This window comes from Leuciscus leuciscus, assembly GCF_965113295.1.
Source record: "Leuciscus leuciscus genome assembly, chromosome: 12".
In the NCBI taxonomy this organism is placed as follows: domain Eukaryota; kingdom Metazoa; phylum Chordata; class Actinopteri; order Cypriniformes; family Leuciscidae; genus Leuciscus; species Leuciscus leuciscus.
The window spans coordinates 31,249,783-31,271,017 of NC_138736.1; the positions used below are offsets into that span (position 1 = coordinate 31,249,783).

At 39.0% G+C, this 21,235-nt stretch overlaps 1 protein-coding gene and 1 long non-coding RNA gene across 2 annotated transcripts; one reads left to right on the forward strand and one right to left on the reverse strand.

Annotated features, from left to right (window-relative positions):
• Positions 1-548: 548 nt before the first annotated feature.
• On the forward strand, positions 549-3,203 carry LOC309511896. Its single transcript, XR_014210806.1, has 2 exons — positions 549-951; positions 2,369-3,203. It is a non-coding gene; the product is annotated as an uncharacterized lncRNA (long non-coding RNA).
• A 260-nt stretch (positions 3,204-3,463) lies between these two features.
• On the reverse strand, positions 3,464-18,842 carry efna1a (ephrin-A1a). Its single transcript, XM_082187260.1, has 5 exons — positions 18,554-18,842; positions 7,304-7,599; positions 6,404-6,469; positions 6,205-6,294; positions 3,464-5,604 (listed from the first exon to the last, which is right to left on the reverse strand). Exons 1-5 carry the CDS (start codon positions 18,649-18,651, stop codon positions 5,480-5,482), a joined length of 675 nt encoding a protein of 224 aa, XP_082043386.1. The 5' UTR covers positions 18,652-18,842; the 3' UTR covers positions 3,464-5,479.
• Positions 18,843-21,235: the final 2,393 nt, after the last annotated feature.

The window sequence follows — 21,235 nt, forward strand, 5'->3', positions numbered from 1 at the left end:
AACACTTCTGACTCGTCCGTTCGAAGTGGAAACTGTGAAATGGAAGTCTACAGGACAAGACATTAAAGATAAAATATTATAAATTATTGACACGATATTAACTTAATTTAAATATACATCAATTATACTTATAAATATTGTATATTTAAATTGAAAAAAAAAAATTTGGTATCTCTACCTAAACAGATAGCCTATCCTTTTTCCACATCATACTGAGCGCTTTGTCTCCGGACATGATTTTTCATACCGGCTCCTGTTTTGTCCCCTTTTGTCGGTCTTTGGACTGACTCTTTGTGGTTTCTCTTTAGCAATAATGACTATTTAAAGCAAAAGTCCTCTAGTGAAGTGCCACTTATTCCCTTTAAACTCCCTAAACTCTTCAGAGGAGGTCAAACGGTTAAGAGAGGGGCTGATTTACAGTCGTGGGGTCAAAGCTCTGAAAACACACAGTCAGGGTGTGAGCTGCGGAACCAGTCTGCAGTGTGACAGCTGCTCTTACGGTCACAGCCATAAAAAGAGAAGAAAAAAGAAAAGAAAAGAAAGGCCTCTGGAGATGAGCAGGAGGAAGGGAGGAACAATAGTGTGTAGGAGACAGAGACAGACAGAGAGACGGAGAGAAAAAAAAGAGAGAGCTTAAGGGAAGGTAAACGAAGAACTGAGGCTGAAAGAAACGAAGAGTAGAGTGAGAAAATGAGATGCTGACATACAGAAAGAGATGGAGACATTGATAGGTAAATAAAACGAAAGAAAAGGTCATGATACTGCATGAGTAGGGTATAAAATTCAGCATGAAAAAAGTTTCAATAAATGGTCAGTGAAAGGAGGTTAGAACCTGAGGAGAAAATTTTTTCCTAATAATTTTCTGTGAGATTTGCAAATATTGCGACTCAAGAGTTATTTCTGTGAATTTGTCATTTTCTAGCAATAACAATGTACATTAACCCTTTAAGTGTCACCCCCCTTTTTTTGAATAGACATGAAAATGCACATTTCGAACTTAAATGGTTGTAATTAAAGAATGCTTTGGAGTATAGATGTAAAATTGGTATTGTTTTAAAGAAGACATTTGGTAGATTTCTGTAGAAGTGAAATAAATTAAGAAAGTGAAACAGAAAAAAAGTTATATAAGTTTGAGTTTATGAAAATGTACAATGTAAAAAATTTAATTATTCATATTTTATATAAAATATATATTTTTAAAACCTGGGCGACTCTAAAACTGCCCAAAAAAATATCAAAGCCAAAAATCTGAACAAGTTGTGTTTCAAATTTTAGGTTGATATCTCTAAAAATGAGCTTTCAGTGAGATTTTGTTTGGGCGCAGTACCAAACTTTTTCACTAGGTGACAACCAGACTCCATTACTGCCCATATAATGGCCCCTTTATTTCCATATGTGGTTTGAGTGATCTGAACCATTATTTCCACAATTTTCATACAATTTATGAAGTAGACATTCTATTCTGAAGTAGTATGGGAAGTTTGGCAGATTTTTATGAATTCAACCTTTAAGAAACACATAAAATAACATGTATGTGCGCTATAGCTCGCTGCCACATCACAAATGATGAATCTATATATTTTTTCTTTATATTTAGAACATTTTCAGACCTTTTTTTCTAAAATAATTCAATGGATGTTATCTTTTGAACTCTTGGCATAAAAACAAACTGAGGTTTGTACCATTCTATCATGATTTTTTATGTTCATTGCTATTTCAAAATAAAGGTCTGAACACGCCTTAGGAATATGGAAATATTCTTGTTGCAAATTGATCAATTACGGCTCCTCTATAATTTATTTTGAAAATCAGTCACCAAATATGAAAACTAGAGATTGTAAGCTTTCAAATGATATATAGTTTGTCAAGATTAGTTTAGGTTTAGTATAGGATATTACTGTTTTAAATATGTAATGGATTTGGGCCCACCGGTGGGCCGGTGACACTTAAAGGAGCCATATGTAAGATTGTGGCCAAAACTGGTACTGCAATCACTTTCAAATTACTGTAGAGCGGTGTATCCCTTCCCCCTCCCCCTGACTCGAGGTTGCCAGTTTTTTAGCTGCAGCTGTGGTAACTAGAGCAGAGCTGGCAACCCGGATGCCGAAACACTACTGACTTCGTGATTGGTAGATAGCCGGAGGGTGGAGCTTCAGGCCAAAACACAAGATGACAACATCAACAACAGTTGAGGGCTGCAACTTCACTTTTTAAATGACAATATCCTGGCCGGACTACTGTTGTAAGTGATAAAAGTATTTGAAATGAACATGATTTCTTAATGTCTAGTGACATATCAGGGCCATTTTATGATTAATTGAAATACATTTCTTACATACAGCTCCTTTAAGAGGCTAAAATCACATAGACAAAGCGTATACAATTTATAACTGAGGTAAAGAATTGCCAAAATAGCTAAATTAACCAGTCATTCAGTAGGGAGTAGCTTAAGGACCAAATGTTGGTTTAATAAACAGTTTCCCATAAATTCTAGAAATATATATTTTTTTAAAATTTTTCATGGCAAACAAATATTTAAATAGTTTGAGCTTGATGCGTACATACACAACATTGGAATGAAGCGTATCAGAACTTCTAAAATGGCAAACAATAACAGAAGAGGTGTGCGTATGTTTACTGAGCCGTCTGGCAAAGCTCCAAGTTTAGCCAGAATACAAAGGGAAGAGCCATCCTCCTGAGACACACACACACACACACACACACACACACCGTCAAACTGATGCCTCTGACCTCCGACCATTGTGATTTTTTTCCTGTCACCGGTGAATCATAAACCCTGAGACACAAAATACTTCATCCTATTGACACACGAACAGGACAATGTGCTTTTGCTCGGAATTATCATTGTTCTAAATGAGCTCAGATAGTTCTGGTCCTGGATGCTGAGTGTTCAAAATATACAATATAATAAGATTGTTATTGTTTAAGTTGAGATGAAGTGAAAGTTTAGATAGTCTTTTCTTCCCTATTGTGACGTATATCCCAGTGAAACTACTCTCGAACAAGAGAAAATGTAGGGCGGGACTTGATTTTGTCCGTTGGGAACTGATTGGATGCTTGTGGTTTGCTATTGGTCGATCTCATTTGAGTGACAGGTTGCCCCGCCCTCACGCCAGTAAACATTTCATCTGAGAAGAGATGTTGCTGCATAAGGGAGGGGAAGTTATTTGGAGTTATTAATATTATTAATATTAAGTTTTTAATATTAAAATAACTCATGAATTAAAAATTTAATAAAAATTATGTGCACAAAATCATTTATAATAAATACTGCAATATTCCATAAAAACAAGAAATGTCCATTTTCATTTCAGGGTGACTTGAAGGAATAAAGTCTTGAAAGCACTGCAATAATTGTAAGCAGGACAACTGCTTTTGTATGCAAGACTATATTGTATATATATATATATATATATATAAAAAACAAGGTCGGCTACAATCGCATTTTTCAAAAATATCATTTATTTTCACATAAGAATCTTCACATTAACTTTTTTTAAATTTTTTTTATCAAAGGTCTTTTTTATATAATCCTCTTTATATACATAATATACATTTTACACAATACAAGTACAAAATAAGAATACGAGAATAAAAAAAGAAAAACAAAATGGAAAAATGAATCAAAGTGACCCAACGTTAATCGTATACAGCTGTGCCAGTCGTACGAACAACTGTCCGGAATTGAGCTTAAACGGCTACATCATGTCAGAGTCAGTGTATGTGGTGTTTCGTTCATAGTGCTTTAGCTGATTAGTGTTATTAATGTGTGTAAGCCTGGTCCAGTATCTCCACACTAAATGTTCCTGATAGTATAGTTCATGTCGATTTCCAACAAAATAGCTAAGCTTACATTGTAGTGACAGACCAGTATATCAGACAGGCCAGTTAATCAGCCGACATTTGGCCATTTTGGGATTCATCAGTCTTTGCTTTTTTTTGTGTGGATTTTTATGAAATATTATGAAAAATAAATGTTAATTTAATGTCAAATATCTCCATTGCTATCATCAAATTGCATTATATATATATGTAAATATGTGTGTGTATACACACAAAAAAAAACTGTTCATATAATGCAATTTAATGATTTTGAATGTCTTCTATCATTAATTCGATCATTTTATATCGGTGTTATATTACACATGTGCTACCCTGATGTTTTGATATCAGTACCAGCATAAATTTATTAAAATTAAAAATATAATTTGGCCAACTGCAATATTTAGTGTAGTCCAATTTCCAATACAAATCAGTTGACATAATTTCCTGAATTTCCTTTTTCTTTCCACCCAATGAACAGCTTAGATGAAGTAAAACTTCTGTTCTTAATTATAAAGTTCATTTCCAGGAGTACATTAGTGATTGTGTGAGAGTGTGCTTCTCATTGATTGTGCTTGGCAGTTTAAATGCTGAGGGCGCTGATCTGACCCGCCGTGCCAGGACATACCATCACAGCTCTTGGGAGGAAATGTGTGTATTTATCCAATAATCCAATTTCCCTTTTTGTCACCTTTTCATCTACACTTCAACACATTAATCCAACGAGTTTCTCCTCTCTCACGTCTCATTTCCTCTCTCTCCATCACACAGTAAACATTTTTGCTCACTATATACAGTAATTTGTTCTGCAGCAAAACTAATAATTTACTAACTCTTTAAACAATGAATGTACAAAAACAACACAGCATTTCTGAATGGAAGTGTGTCAGTGGGTTTGGTAAACAGTATCGGATGCCGCCGTTTTCCGCCGTCAGGGTGCCGGCGCCCAATCTGGAACCGTTCTGTTCATTTCCACAGATGTCCCATCACAGGCACCAGCACCATTTCGGCGGTAAAGGGGTACGTGTGTGTTCTGTACTGCATTTCCAGCTTAAATCCAGGTACAGCACAGTCTTGTAAAACCATGAGACAGTGAGAATAAAACCCACTGAGCTGATGCTACATAAATTAATACGAAACTCAATTATTTCTCTGGATATACAAAACATGAAAAAACAATGAATCGTTTTGATCGCTCTACTCCTCCGTGAGAAGCTCTGTGGTCTTTGGCTCATTCTTGGCTTGCATCCCCTCATTATGACACTCAAATAAAGGGGGTTGTCCATATTCCAAGTACATGCTAATTCCAAATCTGCATTACTGTTTCAGTTTGTTCTTATCCAGGTTTTGAGTGGTCAGACGTTTGTTTATATGAAGAAAAAAAAAAGTGGTAAAAGGGAAAACATCTCCCTTTGCATGAACAATATTTCCAGAAAAACACTGACGTCTCGTTTTTTTTGTTTCTTTAGAAGTGTCCGAAAGCCCTCTTCTTCCAGTTAGGCTTCTTCACGCCACTTCCTGTATGCTTCTCCCAATGGCCAGCACTGGGATGTAAAGAGCTACCTCTGTGTGCTTCCATCAACACAGGCCGCCGTCATTACAGTCTTTTGTAAGTGAAATTTAGTCAATGTTCATCTCACTGTAAGACCAACAACACTAAAAGTGGGAGTATGGTTGTGAGAACAGTCCAGGATGCTCCTGAAATGGCGGAGTTTGTCCGCTTGCTTTGCTGCACTTCAGGAAGAGACACAACAGGATCATCTGTAACATGGAAATAATGTATGAGATATTTCAGTTTTTAGTTGTTGGAGATGGAATACAAAGATAAGGCCAGAAACCTTATCTAAGGCCATACATAACAAGAGTTTTAAAGGGTTAGTTCACCCAAAAATTAAAATGCTGTCATTTATTATTACTCACCCTCATGTTGTTCCAAACGCGTAAGACTTTCGCTCATCTTCGGAACACGAATAAAGATCTTTTTGATTAAATGAGTTTGTCTCTCCAGTAGCTACGCAACTACCACTTTGACACTTCAAAATGTTCACAAAGAGACCGTAAACCTAAGCCATATGAATTGAGCGGTTTAGTCCACATTTTCTGAAGAGACTTGATGAACTGATTGAATTTAGGCTTTTATTCACATATAATCTTTTTGAAGCGCCAAAGTGGTAGTTGCATGGATGGTCAATGACAATGGTCAGAAAGCTCTCAGATCTCATAAAAAAAATCTTCATTTGTGTTCCGAAGATGAACGAAAGTCTTACAGGTTTGGAATGACATGAGGGTGAGTAATTAATGACAGAATTTTCAGTTTTGGGTGAACTATCCCCCTTAAAACTTAAATCGATGTGACCGTACCTGCTGGTAACCGGTTAGACGTTGTGTGAGCTCCTCCCTCTGTGCCAACCTTAGGTTCCCTTCCTGTGGCAACCCTGGCTTCTTGAGAACCTGAATGGAAGAAAACACCAGTGAATACACAGATCAACTGAAATGCAAAATATGTGCAGTTTTATGATCTGCTAGTTCACCTACACACCACCAGGGCGGCGATACTCACCATCATTGGCAACTACGTCTACTCTGAGTCTCATACATTCCTCTCCGTGGTGGTGGAGTGGTTTGGCTGTAAGGCAAAAAAAGAGAAGGCCATCAGGATAGAGGAAGATAAAAGGATAATAGGGAGGTAAATGGGTAGCAGACAGGTTAATTAGAAAGGAGGTTAATAGTGTTAGACGTGTAGTGGCTAATCCACTTCTCTTTAGCAGCCACCTGGACCTGTGACCGATCTATTTTACGATAGTGGTGGAACTGTACTCTAATTCTTAAGGCACTTACACACTAGAGTTTACACTGTGGCAGAGCAGCAAATCCATTGACAAAAAGTTGAGAAAATTGGGTTTAGTTGTGCTTTTGAAAAACAAAATTGTTGTTTGAGTTTAAACTGACATGGATCTTTCCACACCATCAAAGTGGATCCAATGCATTTTATCCATCAAATGCCCCACCCTTAACTTCACAGTGTTTGCAGAATTAGCCTTTTTAGAAGTACGCTTTCCTAGAAGGGTCTATATTGGGTTGTCAAATTTCACCATTGTTAATTCTAGACCTCCATATTCTAGTCCACATGCTCGCTGAATTGCGCTCCTTGTGTTTCCGACAGCCCAAACTCCCTAAGGATAGCCCCTGGGGATGCCAGAAAGACACGTAGCGGTTCTGCTGCCAGTTTAGCAGTCCGCAACACAAATTTAAATGTATTCATTACTGTGGTGCTAAAGAAGGGCTCAAATATGACTCAGACTTACAGCATTCAGCGTATGGTTTGTGGGGCAATAAATCTATAACCGGTTTTCAGATGTTCAAAAACATTTCCACCCCTAACCATTCTTCAAAACGATCCACCATAAATGTTCACATTCATAGCTTAAGTGCAAGCTGACTTTTTAAGGGCTGTACTCACAGATGTAGTAGTAGCTCTCGCCCTGTCGGAACTCTTTTCCCAGAGTAAATGGGGTGAAGCGCTGGAACTTCTCGGAGAACTTTTCGGGTGCGTGAGGGGCGAAAGGGTGGCCGCATTCCCAGCGCATCTGGTCGTAAGATTGTGGACGGCAGGAGTCATAGTCTTCACGTTCCACCATGTAGAGCACGTATCGCTCGGCATCCTGTGACGGCACTTCGCCCAGTGGGTAGTGAGGGCACACAATGTCTAGGTAGTCGTTCAGGCGTACCTCAACCGCATAGTTGTTCCATCGGAAGCTGTAAGAATAAGAGGGATTTCATAAATATTTTTTTGTAAAAGAGCAATGCAATGAAGCAAATACATAAATAAGCTTTAAAACTCAATTTTGGGAGACAAGATCATCTAGATCGGCAGAAAACAAGCTGCAAGAAAACGAAAATAACTCCAGCGAAATCACTCTCAGTGGTGACATGAATTCTTCATTTAGAGAACTTTCACAGAGCGAGTGACTTGAATGCCAAGCCTGATGCAATCACATTTTCAATTGCCCTTGCATTGATCTACAATACCATCTCAAAGACGACCAGACGGCAAATCACAAAGGGATGGCGGAGGGGAAGAAAAGCCAAAAAATGCGAACAATGGAAAGACAGATGAGTATGTTGATTTCTTTGCAGAAGAAGAGCCGGGACAGATGCATGAATATAGATTATTCTAAACATCGGTTCATTGATCGAACCGCATGCTGTCCGTACACAGATAATAGGTCAGAGCTGGTGAAAATTGCAGGAACATGGACATGTTGGCGTGAATGTTTGCTATGTATTGATCTCGCTCGCCTCGTGAGAGCAGAGTCTTATTTGTGCAGACATTTGCAATCTGTCAGGTTGCATCACCAGGTGATGACTATTGACTATTTGCAGAAACAGGCAGAAACACTCACAAACACAAATAGAGAAATAAATCTGCGTTTCGTCAACAGTCTCTTACTCATTACGGATAAACACACGCACTCCGGCTGACGGAGTCATACACACCCAGTCTACGCCACACTTCTCCCTTTCATTTGACACACGGAGGGAGGCGGCGGAGACAGTCTGCCTGTCTGCTTCTCTCCATTCCCTCCCTCTCTCCAGCATTTGCTTCATTCTTAGTTCTGCTCCTGTAGCTCTTCTGGCAGTGTGCTATCTCTGTTTATGTGCTGCCCACTGATAGAAGAATGCCAGAGGTAGAAAGAAAGCCCTTGTTTATTTATACATCCATCCATCATCGGATGCCACTTTAGCTTCCATATGTTAGTTTCTGAGCTCAGCTCAGGTTCAGACATTTTCATTATGAGCTCAACATCAGCCAGGTCTAAAATCAGCTATAAAACCTTTTTTGGGCTCCCCGGGCACAACTTTTTGGATGGTGATCAGGTTCACTTCTCTTTCTCTCAAAAGGATCTCTCTCTTGTGGAGTCGAATTTTTTGCAGTTTGAGATTTGCTATTAAATGTCAAGTTTTGTGAGTGATGCTTCCTAGCCCTTAAATTCATGATGAAACAGAAGTAGGGACAAATCTTTTCTTTATTGTGATGTACATCCGAGTAAAAAGGACTAGCGGGGGACTAAATGTTGGGCGGGGTCTTGGTTCTTTCCATTGGTTGATTGGATGGAGGCCTTCAATGGTAAAAAAGGGCAGGGTTTATGTGGGCTAAATGATTAGAGAATTCCAGCATACATAACCTGAGAAAAGTCTGTAATTTCATTATAAGATATCACATTTTGTGTGAATATTTTTTTTAAATGAAACATGCATGGATGAATTGTTCAGAAAATCAATAACGATCATTTAGAAATCTAAGTACTACACATATTTGTAACTTGCACGGGTTACCTTAAGGATGTGATTGATACCTTGAATTGTGTGGCTTCTAAATGTAAAACATCTAGACTTACAGTTTCCATCTGGAAACATCGCCATTACTTATAATGAAGGAGTGTTGTAAAGAATCAGTTGAAATATTGAAATACTGGATCACAAACATCTCAAGGGCCAACATGAGCATCATAGACACTAACTGCGATCCTCCTAGATTCTGGAGAATTTCAGCTTTCCTCCCTGTCTGGTGTAAATGGCAGTAGCGTTATTTCCCAGAATGGGTGTTTCTGTCGGTGTGTGACAACATCCACACGTCTGGTTGATGATCAAAGTCTGCTGAGTCTCTCTCGCTCTCTCTTTTTCTTGTTTGTTGATGGGGGGGACCCCTTGGTCTTAGGACAGACGATCTGGCTCCAGACCCCTTCTAGTCTTACACACACATACAGCCCTTCTAATTGGCCTGCTGCTTTCACTCACTGCAGATCCAAACACACACACACTTACACAGCGCTACACATAAAGCCAAACTTAGCACTCCCGGCCACACACTTCAATTCTCTGGTGGCTGTGTACAGCAGTCACATACTGATGCATCTTTGTTTGATGAATGAAGCAAATATACCTCACCGCCAATAATAATTTGCGTCTCACATTCTTTAACTGCTGTCACCAGATGCTTGGGAGCAGTCATCTGGTGCACCAGCACATACACACACACACCCCGTTAAAGCCCTGATTAAAATCTGTTTGTGGTATGGCCCCAATGTGTTCAAAAAGGGGTCGGGAGGGGGGACAATTAAAACACAAAGACTGGAATTAAAGTGGTCCCAGAGGGGGGCAATTATGCTGCTCCCCCCCTCAGCCTCTGGGGGCTGGGAGTCAGTGGGGAGGGTGGGAGAAAGCAGTGGGGGATGGACTCTGTCTCAATACAGGGGTCAGCGGGTGCTCCCTACACCAGTGTCCTTTCAAACGCTACAGTTACTTTATCAATGCCTTAATTCATACAGTAATGCCATTCGCTCATTATTGCATCATTCATCACACATACTGGGCTCAACTTCATCTTGAGCATCCATAGATGAACTTAAATCCTTTATGCTTTGTCCTGGGCTTCAAAAGAGGCTTGATAATGGTTGTAAGGTTTAAAAAAATATATATCTCTTTGTCTTAAACATGTAAATTACTATGCTTTATTAGTATTATCCATGTATTGCCAAAGCAATGACAAATTGATAAAAAAAAATCGAAGTCTAAAAAAATAGTTATAGATTATAAGAGTGTGGAGTTAATTATTAGAGAGAAAATGTGAATGAATGAATGAACTCTATGCTTCATAAATGAAGACTGAAACTTGGCGGACGAATGCGGGTGCTTGTGAGTCACGTCCGTGCTTACCGTAAAATGTGAATAGCTTAAGTTCTTTGATTCTGAACTCATCTTCCTGTAAATATCAGTGGAATTATCAGCCAATAGAACTGATCGGATGCCAAATGGGCAACTGTAGGGTTAATCTCGGGTCTCTTAATCTTTAGTTCAAAGTTTTGTCGTTGTTGTTCTTTTTTACCCCCTCTAAGTCTGTCTATCAATTGGTCTCTCCTCCCTCTCCCTCTCTCATTTCAACACTCTATCACTCGCTGGAATGTTGGAGCTCAGAGAAAGGGGGGATGATCAGTGGGGGGTGAGAGGTTGAGGAAATGCTCGCAGTCAGCAGTGCAGACCTTAACACACTTATAACACACACACAGAAGCAGGGATGTTGGTTAATACTCTAGGAAATGCACAAGTTAACATTCTTTCCACATTCACCTGTTTAAAAGGGAAGGTCTGGTGTATTCAAACACACACACACACATTCTCCAACAATAGGCCCACCAACATCCCTGTCATTCGATCTGTGATCTTTTGTAGCTTTCACCACCTGATACTACAGTCTAAACGGTAATTAACGAAATTCTGACCACCGGATCTGTTCAAATATCCATCCTTCGCTCTAGCCCTCACACCTGCGTTTGCTGGCTAAAACGACTGTCATTAGCCTCTGAAACCTTTGCCGTTTTAATTCAGTGCTAATGCAGGCTCTGTTGTTCTGGTTGACTGGTTCGGAATGCAGTGCGGCAGGATCATCGGGTGCTCTGTGCTCCGGGATTACCCGGCCTAGGTTGCCGAGGGGCCAGGGGCCTCATTCAGTTTAATGCAAGCAGAAAGAGAGAGAGAGATGAGGGGCCCATAGCAAGCTCTGTATTGTTCTGAAACACAGTTGGAGCGTTACAGTGGAGTGGTTTGGTTGGAAATGCAACAAAGGCTGGCGGGAGATAGAAAGAGAACGATAGAAGGAAAAAGGGAAATGAGTTGGTGTGGCAGTTTGTACTGGAAAGAGAAAATTTTGTCTATATTTTCAAAAAAAAAAGAAAAAAAAGCTTTGTACTGTGCAGGTGTAAGATAGATAAAGAATGTGAAGAAAGGAAAAAAGCAAAGAATCCTTTGATACACCAAAAACGCAGCCGGCTCTTGTGCTTGTCCTTGCCCCGACTCGGACCAGTCCTGTTCTTTCATCTTTTCTTCTATCCATCCATCTCTGTCCACTCCCTTGGTTTGTCTCTCAGCACTCAATAAGCCTGTTTGATCCCCCATTCATTCTCCCTGCGACCCCGCCCCCAAGGCGCTCTCAACCAATCATAAACCGTCTCGCTGGAATTCACGGTATGTTGGTTAGTGACCTACGTTTGTGGACACTAACTCCGGCCCTTTGCGACTGCCATGACAACCAAAATCGACCGGTTCCCCCATTCAAGACAATATTCCAGACTGGGGTTTTTTCAATCCATCTTGTTTACATTCAACTTATCCACATCAATCTTTTTTTCTGTCCCTTCAAATCGCTCAATCTTTCTTTTGTCTCTCAGCACCACTGATCAAGTTGTCAGATTTGCTTTCTCAAATGACTGAACTCTTTTCTCATTTGTAAAGAAATGGCATGTGATAAAGATCTACTCGAAAATGCAATGTTTCACCATTTTTTAGACCAAATATATCTGACAATCTAAGGTGTGTATAATAAGCTACATTCCTTAAACTCTTAATTGGTACGGTGGAGTGTTAAAAGCTGCCTTAGGAATTAGTTGTCTAATTCCTTTTGTCCGATCTGTCACACTAACTACAGTCCCAACTGGTCAACTGTTCCAATTTGCTCTGCTCAGCTCTGATATCCTCTCATAGATAAATAAATTACATAAATAATTAGAAACACAGGAGAAGTCAGTGTGAAGGGAAATGAGAAGGGGACTCATATCGCTATGAAATTGGATTGAGTTCCTTGCATTGTAAGGGAAATGAGAAGGGGACTCATATCGCTATGAAATTGGATTGAGTTCCTTTCATTGTTTAAGCATTAGCCATCCAGCAGGAGAGGAGTGGCCTCTCGCACCGTGTTCTAGTAAAATGCGTGCAACGTGTCGTGGGAATGGACCTTCACCTTAAAAACCAGTCCAATCAAGAACAGTGCAAACAACAAGAGTTCCGGAGACAAAAACTCATGGGGTTGAGATTGTGACAACAAGATCCTAACACAAAACATAACACGTTTCTAACAAATACTTATCGTATGATTGTAATAAGCAGTTAAATACACCTTTAAATACATTCGGCTGAACATGTGTTCTTAAATATGAAAGGAACTGATTAAACATTTAAGATAAATCAAAGATGTTCAATAATAAGTTGAAAGGGAGGAAAAGGAATGACTGTGAGAAGGAACAACAATTCTGGGAATCATAAGGCCATGAAATGCCTTGACAGCACTGTATGATATAACAGAAAGATAACAGTATTATTGCTGCAGGTGTAATGAACAAATATCTAAAACAATGTGTGTGGGAAAGTAGTGAGGGACAAAAGGGAGAGATGGGCGTAAAGGCACGTGTTTTCTTGATACTGAGCTGTAGACAAAACTATCACTTTCCCAAGCCCTTTAACTCATGTGAAAAATAGAAAAACAGTATGCGTGTGTACGAGGAAGTGTGTATCTGAGACTTGTGTAAGAAGCGGGTTGCTTGCGTGCGCGAGTGTGTGAGAAAGGTATTGTTTATTGTACGCGCAGGATGTGCCATTTTCCCGGGAAAACACTTGGCCAGGAAACTCAAGCTTAACGAGGGAAAAGGCCGTCTCCTGAACCTTGGGACAGAGTTCAATTGCTCACTCAGGTTTGTTAATCACAATATGGCAAATCCCTCATGATTTGACAAATATCATACAATTTGTTATACACTATGTAAGTAATTACTAAAGAAAACACTTCTGCCTGTGTATGTAGGAGCCTGAACGGACAAGGACTCTGCTGGAAAAGATTATCATGGTTCAGCAATCAGCGCAAAAAAGCCAGATTCAGTTCACAAGACGAGAGATTCAAAGCTGATTACAATCTGGAGAAAGCATGGATGGAATGAAGAGGTCAATTCTGCGGAATGGGTTTATCTATCTTAAAAATGTGTTAAAGTGTCAAATGCTTGTTTTTCATCTTCTAAACAGAAATTACGATATTTTTAATGAAATCTGAGAGATTTTGGTCCCTCCATTTAAAGTCAATTCACCCAAAACTTTCACGCTTTATAAAAGATAAGGAAACATGATCCAAGTAAACATGATCCATATAAACTGAGGGGTTTATTTTGAGCACTTTATAGTCATATATAAACATCGACTGACTTAGAGCTCAATGAATATAGTACTTCCTTGATCTTCATTTGTTTTTCAAAGTAAGTCGTATGGATTTCGAATGACTTAAGTGCCGATTTATGTTTCTGCCTGTTGGTACCCATACTCCATGAAGCTGCGTGTGCCCTTTATAGTGCCCCATGCCACCCTAGATGGCTGCCTATATTGCCTATGTCAGGATACACCACTGCTGATGACTATGGAGTTAATTACTTAAAATGCAATTTATCATTGTGAAACCCCACCCCCCCACCCCCACCACAAAAACAGAAAGCACAAGCTTTTATGTTAAATATAATAGTAGAATTGTGTGTATCACGACCAGCCGGGACCCGATGTGAGATCCATCAATCAGAGAGGTTCTTGAATCTCAATCGATTTTTTCATTGGTTAAAATGAATGGAGAATATATTGTGTTTTTCTGTGGGTTCTTGAGCCCCCAATCACTCATGGGATTGGCGCCTATGGACATAAGGGTGAGTAAACAATGACCATTTTCATTTCTGGGTAAATAGCTAAAAAACAAACACTCAATGGGCAAGAATCTGTAGAGCTTTGTGAATGACGGCCATTTGAATTCTGTGGATATCGCAGAATTCAGAGTCGGATAATGGACGGAATAGGCATGAAGAAGGTGAAAGGGAGGAGAAAAGGGGAGCGAGACAGACTGGTGTTTATGGCTGCCAAAACCGTTAAAGAAAGGCAAAGGAAAAAAATGTTCTTCCTTCTTTCACAGAGGGAAAGGAAATAAGGACAGGAACCGAATAAAAGGATGAAAAGCACTGGCGTGTACGGCTGAGATAAAAGGTAGAGGGAACGAGGGAGAAGCCAGACAGGAGATCGGGAGAGAGGTGGGCTCGAGTGGCGGCTCCCTATTTGAAGGCCACCAGAGAGAGTGACAGACTACAGAGAGTGAATGGCACTTCATCACTCACTCTCTCACTGTCAGTGTAACGCACACACACACAGATCTGATGAGTTTAATGCTAAGTGACATGTAGACAAAAGCAAAATGGCACTTTATCACCGGTTTCTATCTCCACTTCTCTCCGCACACATCTACAGACGCGCACAGTGACAGACACACCGCATGAATGGCACTTCATTTCGGCTGTGAACTCTGCCCCGCAATTGGTCACACTAGCCCCTGGTTTTGTTCCGTTGCAGATCTGCGGTGGGAGCGTGCTAATTTGGCTGGAACGTATAACAAAAAAGCACTTAGCTGGCAAAACCCCACAAGCAAAAAGCCCCGTTCCCTGGAAAAAAACACAAGTGAATGGGACATTTTTGGTAGAAAACCAAGAAAGCCCCATTTCTGGCTGAATTAAACCATGTAAAAGGCCTTTTTACAGGGTGAAACAGTAACACAATGGGGTGATCGTGGACAAGCGGAGAAGAAACAAAAATGTGAGTAGGTCAGAGAGTTTTGGGGTACTGATGGGATCGGGGCAGAGCGAAACGATAGAGGGAAAGAGTTAAAGAAAAGGGAGCAGAGGAGAGGTTGAACTTTGTGCCAGTTAACCATGCGGTACGGGGCACGCAGCCAGAGGAAAGGGAGGAGGTTTGGGAAAGACAGGTACTGTAGGAGAGAGAGAGAAGTCAAAGAAAGAGAAAAAGAGACAGAAGAAAGATACAGAAAGAGAAGAAATCTCTATAAGCCTTTGAGTGATGATAAAATAACAAGAACAACAATTACAGAAAAGTCTTAGCATTCATGAGTAATATTAAAAGATTAGTTCGCTCAACTAAATTACATTTCTTTCATTTTTTTACTTCCTCTCTTGTCCTTACATGGAACATGAAAGGAAAAAATTGTGAACAGTGTACTAGTCTTCTATTACAATAAATAGGGACTGGAGCTTTCAAGCTTCAAAATCATAAAACAATAAACGAAAGATCATAAAAGTGTTTAATGTGAATTATGTACTATATTCCAAATCTTCTGTTGTCATACAGCTTAAGTGAAGAACAAAACAAAATTTTAGACGTTATTCACAAAAAAAAAAAAAACATTAGGACCAGATCATTGAGTTGGTGAGAATGTGATTCATGAACAAACAAGTTTTTTGAACTGGATAAACTGATTGAACCTTGAAAAGATTCCACTTAAAAGAATGAATTGTTCATGAATTGGACTTTGTCTTCATCTCATGAATTTTCATTAACATGCCAAAGAAATCTAGGGCACATTTTCAGTGAGTAATGACTCGTTCTGTTCCTCACACAAAGCTATAATGTGACTTTAGAAATCTTGGAATATAGTCGTTTGGAGCTCTTTTATGATAACTATTATGATAAATATATTATGGTGCACTGCTTTCTGACGCTTTCTGTTTGCAACATTACAAATAAATAATTTACTTAAAAATGTTTGGGTAAACTATTCCTTTAATGAATTACGTCATATAGTTGTACTTCCAAATGGTCAAACAGAGAAAAACACACTCTTCAGGAGTGCACAGAGAATTTAATAGAGGAAGTTTGGTTAATAAATATATGAGTGAGTCAGTGAATCATAAACAAGTGCTGAGTTACAACTGCTCACCAGGACACTCCTTAATCAGCTCCCACTGAAACACACCTTCCAGTTGATCACCTATTGACCGTGAGCAACACTACAACACATGTGTTTCAGCAAGCAGCTGCAAGCACATCAAGAACGTGCACCAACAAATTCAAACATGCGCGTTGACACGACCCGAGTCAGAACAAATCGTGCTCAGCTGCAGTGGTCTGTCGACCCTAGAGTCATCCTTCCCCTAAGGCTTTTACACACCTACACACACACACACTCTGTCAAACATGTGCATCAGAGACACGAATGCATACAAATGCAATCACATTATGATATTTACCAGACTATATTTCCTTCGTGGTGTTGAAGGAAATGCAGAAAAAAAGTGCAGAAAGGCAAAAAAAAAAAAAAAAAAAAGGCAGAAAGGCAGAAAAAAAAGAAAGCATCTCCCCAGCCCCTCTAGTATTTCTATGAAAACAGGATTAGATCACAGAGAGAGAGAGAGAGAGAGAGAGAGAGAGAGAGAGAGGGGGGGGGGGGGGGGGGGATTAAGATGTGGAATAAAAATAGTAAGTGTGTGGATTACACAGGCACTAAAATGATCACTGTTGTTTAGACATTGACGCAATCGATACATCTGCTGAAGTAAACGCTTATTGTTCTAAGAAGAGTGGATGGGTTAAATGTGAGTGTGTGTGTGTGTGTGTGTGTGTGTGTGAGAGAGTGTGTGTGTGTGTGAGAGTGTGTGTGAGAGTGTGTGAGAGAGTGTGAGAGAGTGTGAGAGAGAGAGAGAGAGAGAGAGAGAGAGAGAGAGTGTGAGTTTGGGAGTGTGAAGGAGCAGATGCTCTAATTCTTTTCTGTTTGTTATCAGCATTTCTACACTAATCCCTTCAGGCTCTTGGAATAGAATATTAACACCAATTGTTAAAAAATGACTAAATCATTACTTATTTACTTATCTTATTTGCCAGGTTTAGCTTTAAGAAATCTGATTCATTTGGACGAATCGGCTCGTTTCAGTGAACAGGTTTAAAATCATGGACTCCTTTGAGTCATCACTCAAAAGTGTTCTCAGAATTCCATGCGAGAAAATGTATATGCTTTCTGTGGTTTAATATTTGGATAAATATTGCCTTATTTAGTTACATACACTATTTTGTTAGAGTTTGTTTTGACAGATTACATTTCCTACCAGTTGGAAAATAGATAGTACCACCTTACACTGTGTACTCTGAAATAAAGTTCTCCTTTCAGTCCATCGCAAACGCTCGGTGACTCGGTTCAACCGAATCTTAACAAACATCCAGAATTGATTCGTTCGCTTATGCATCGTATCGGCAATTCGAGTTTTGCAATCCCAGCTCCAGTCATCAGCTCTGCGCGTATCAGTCATCGGAAAAGTCACTCAGCATTCAACACCTATTTCAACACCACTGACTCATCCACGTCAAAAAAGCAAAACACTCCTGGAAGTTTCCTCGTATTTCTCATTTCAGTCTTATATTTTTTTTCAACTCATGAATTAACAACGCCAAATATAGCCTATATGGCATGACCGTGAGGGTACCTTATTGTTGAGTTTATTAAATTAACATGGCCAAAACCATAACTTGCTACTATTACTAGTGTACGAGAACGAGCATAGTCAGCACACACCCAGCAAGCATCAATTCCTCTTAGAGGCAGATTTCATTCCGGATCACATGTACACAGGACAGGTAAACAAACATTTTGGTGATGGGTAGTAGAGAGATTATGACGCAATAAGAGTGCCTGGATTATGCAATCTGTTACAAGTAAAGATGTAACACCGCATCGTCAAAACGCATCCATAATGTAAACAAGCAGGAGTCTCCGATTCTGCAGAAATACACTGACCATAAAACCCGCATTAAGCTGCAAAGAAACATTCACACACATAGAGGAAAAAGTACGGACAATTTACATAAACCCTAAAAGTAAACAAACAAAAGCCAAATTATGCTGAAGTTCGCAAAAAAATAAATAAAAAAATAAATAATATAATATATATATATTACTAACTAGCAGCGTTTCAGCGTAAAGTAAACAACATTAGGCATTATCACAACATTACAATGAAACAGTATTTTACAATGAAACGTGGTTAAAAAAAAAGAAAGAAAAAAAAAGTAGCCTACTTACTTAGGGTTGGTATTATTCCAGAAAACAGTGTGTCTCTCAGCAGAGGCGAGCAAAGCGCACATACTCGCTGCGATGTATACAAGCCACACCAGATCCATTATAGACACTGTGATTCAATCCAAATTAAGAAAATAACCAGCAATAGGTAATGTTTCTTTTAAAGCCCTGTTCCCGTAGAGCCGTGTTGCTAGAAACTGCTCTTAAGTTAATATGCGATTTGTACTCAGCGCTACAAAGATTGACAATAAATCAAGAGTTCTGCGTCTCTTATCTATCTAGTCAGTGCTGAATGAAACTTTCTTTGCGTCGCATTTTGGTTTTGTAGAAAGACCTTCGCACAAGCCACGCCCACATTTCTAACAGCCAATCAACTCACAGGCTTTCTTCCCTACACCGGAGAAGCAGTCGATCGCCCTCTACAGATGTGCTGTAGTTTGTATCTCAGGCTGAGGTTGTGGAATCGATTGTTAACGTTTATTCTGAATATACTGTAATTTAGTTTTCTCGGAAACCTGACATGGTTATGGAACACCAAATGATTTATAATAAAAGTTTAATATTGATTCCCTTCCCTTCCGGACAGCCAAAGGACATCGCGTTCTGATTGGATTATACGAGGGAACTTGAGTGCTAAATGTTCGAAATGCCCTCTTTTAACACTTAGGGTATAAATGCTTTCATCTTCCACAATCAACAAAAGTTTCTATAAAGAACAAGCCATTGACACTTTCACACAGACTCGAAATCCAAGTTAGACTAGTCTTTAGTCAATCCAATTTGGTCTGTCTTCATTTGTTTTCTCTAGTTTATACAATTGATACTGATAAATAAGCTAAATACAATTGATTAACCTCCAACAGAGCAGAGTCAAACAAATCATTTGCTCCAATATAGGCTGACATTAAATGCTCTGTTTGAATTACTTTTAACACACTTAATTTGATTAACTTCTTCTTAAACACTGAAGCAGTACATTCTTTTAGGCATGCATGCCATCTTGGTGTTGGTCAATGTGTATTTGAATAGTCTTCTCATTTGACATGCTACTTTTTGCACACTATATAGCAGGGAAGTATGCATATTTGGACACAGGGATAATGTAATAAAAAAAAAAAAAGTAGTTTGCTGTCCATGCTTATTCAGGAAATCATTTTTCATTCTAGTAAATGTCTAGTGTGCACCTCACATCTTCAATATAGTTTTACAATCACACATACACACACTGTCTGTTGCCAGATTCAAGAAGAGCCAGCAGGCATTTTAGCACTCTTGTCAAAACAGCAGTTACTTCTGCTGAATGCTAATACATAATTCATGTACCTCTCATAGAACAAATCATGGGGCTCAAGTCTCCGCTATCTCTCCTTTTAATAATGATCCGAACTAAACAACAAATGGAAATCCTTCAAAAGGCATACGATTAGTTAACTTAAGAAAGATCTTAACTCTTTTCATTTTGACACTGTTAAGCTATTTACGGGCCAATTCCATTACTTCTAAATCATGTTTTATGGTATGTAAGTTCATTTTCAAGTTTCCTCTTCAGGTTTATAAAATGTTACCTCTAATTGGACTTAATTTGACAGTGTTAATTATGTAAAAACACAAAATATTCTACAATACACACAAAAACAGAAACAACTGGTCGTTCATATTCACAATCCTTTTTTTGCAATACGATCTTACATTTTATTCTGAGATCTATAAGATCTACATGTTTTACTTGTACCATCAAAATGGCAGGATATAATGAAATCCCCACTTTCTAATATGTGTATTGCACAAACACGCTCTAGCTTTACTCACTTCTCAGAAAAAGTTATATGACACATATCCACCAGGATTTGTTGGATTGTTCCACCGTCAGCCTCCTAGTTCAATCCAGTTTGGTCCTGAAAGTGAGGTACTGTATGTGACATCTGCAACAGCTGTATTTCATAACAGGTAAGCCAGACACAGGTAACAACATATCTTCCTCAGAACAGACAACTTCCTCATGACTATTGGACATTACTCATCATCAAGCAAATTAATCAGGTTCCTGATGTCAACTTCATAATTAGTCAATGATTGCTTCTGGGAAACTATCAGGGCCTTTGCTTTCCTTTACAGTATGGAGTATAGCAAACTCATTAGTCTGCATATGTGTGTGTAGAATGTTACAGCATTATGCTGTCTTCTAAAATATTTCGTTTTGGCTAAATTCTAATCCCAGAGTGCACTACACTGAGCTCAGTAAAACAATTAAATCCAAGTACAAACAAGAGAAATCTCAAAAATAAGTCATTCATTCAGTGTTGAAAAGTATTAATAAAAATAAAGTGTAATGAAATATTTTTAATATAATTTTAAAAAGATGTCTATATAGCCGCGGGCGAAGTTTAATAATACATTTCCAATTTTTATGATTTCATATTTTACTCTGATTGTTTTTTTGCACATTACGTCCAAAACACACCCATTACTCATTAAGAGAATAGGTACAACCCTTTTAGAATGCGCCGGGTGCGCCGACCATTTTTCCCGTCGTTAAACTAGCAAAAGTGGATTCGGACACACACTAAGTGAACTTGCGCAGTGCGCTTTAGACCATATGCGCTTATATCGTTAAAACGGGGCCCTGTTTCGGTTTCGGAGGCAGTGTGTAACCGTGATTGACCCAACGTGAGGTCGTATTTATTT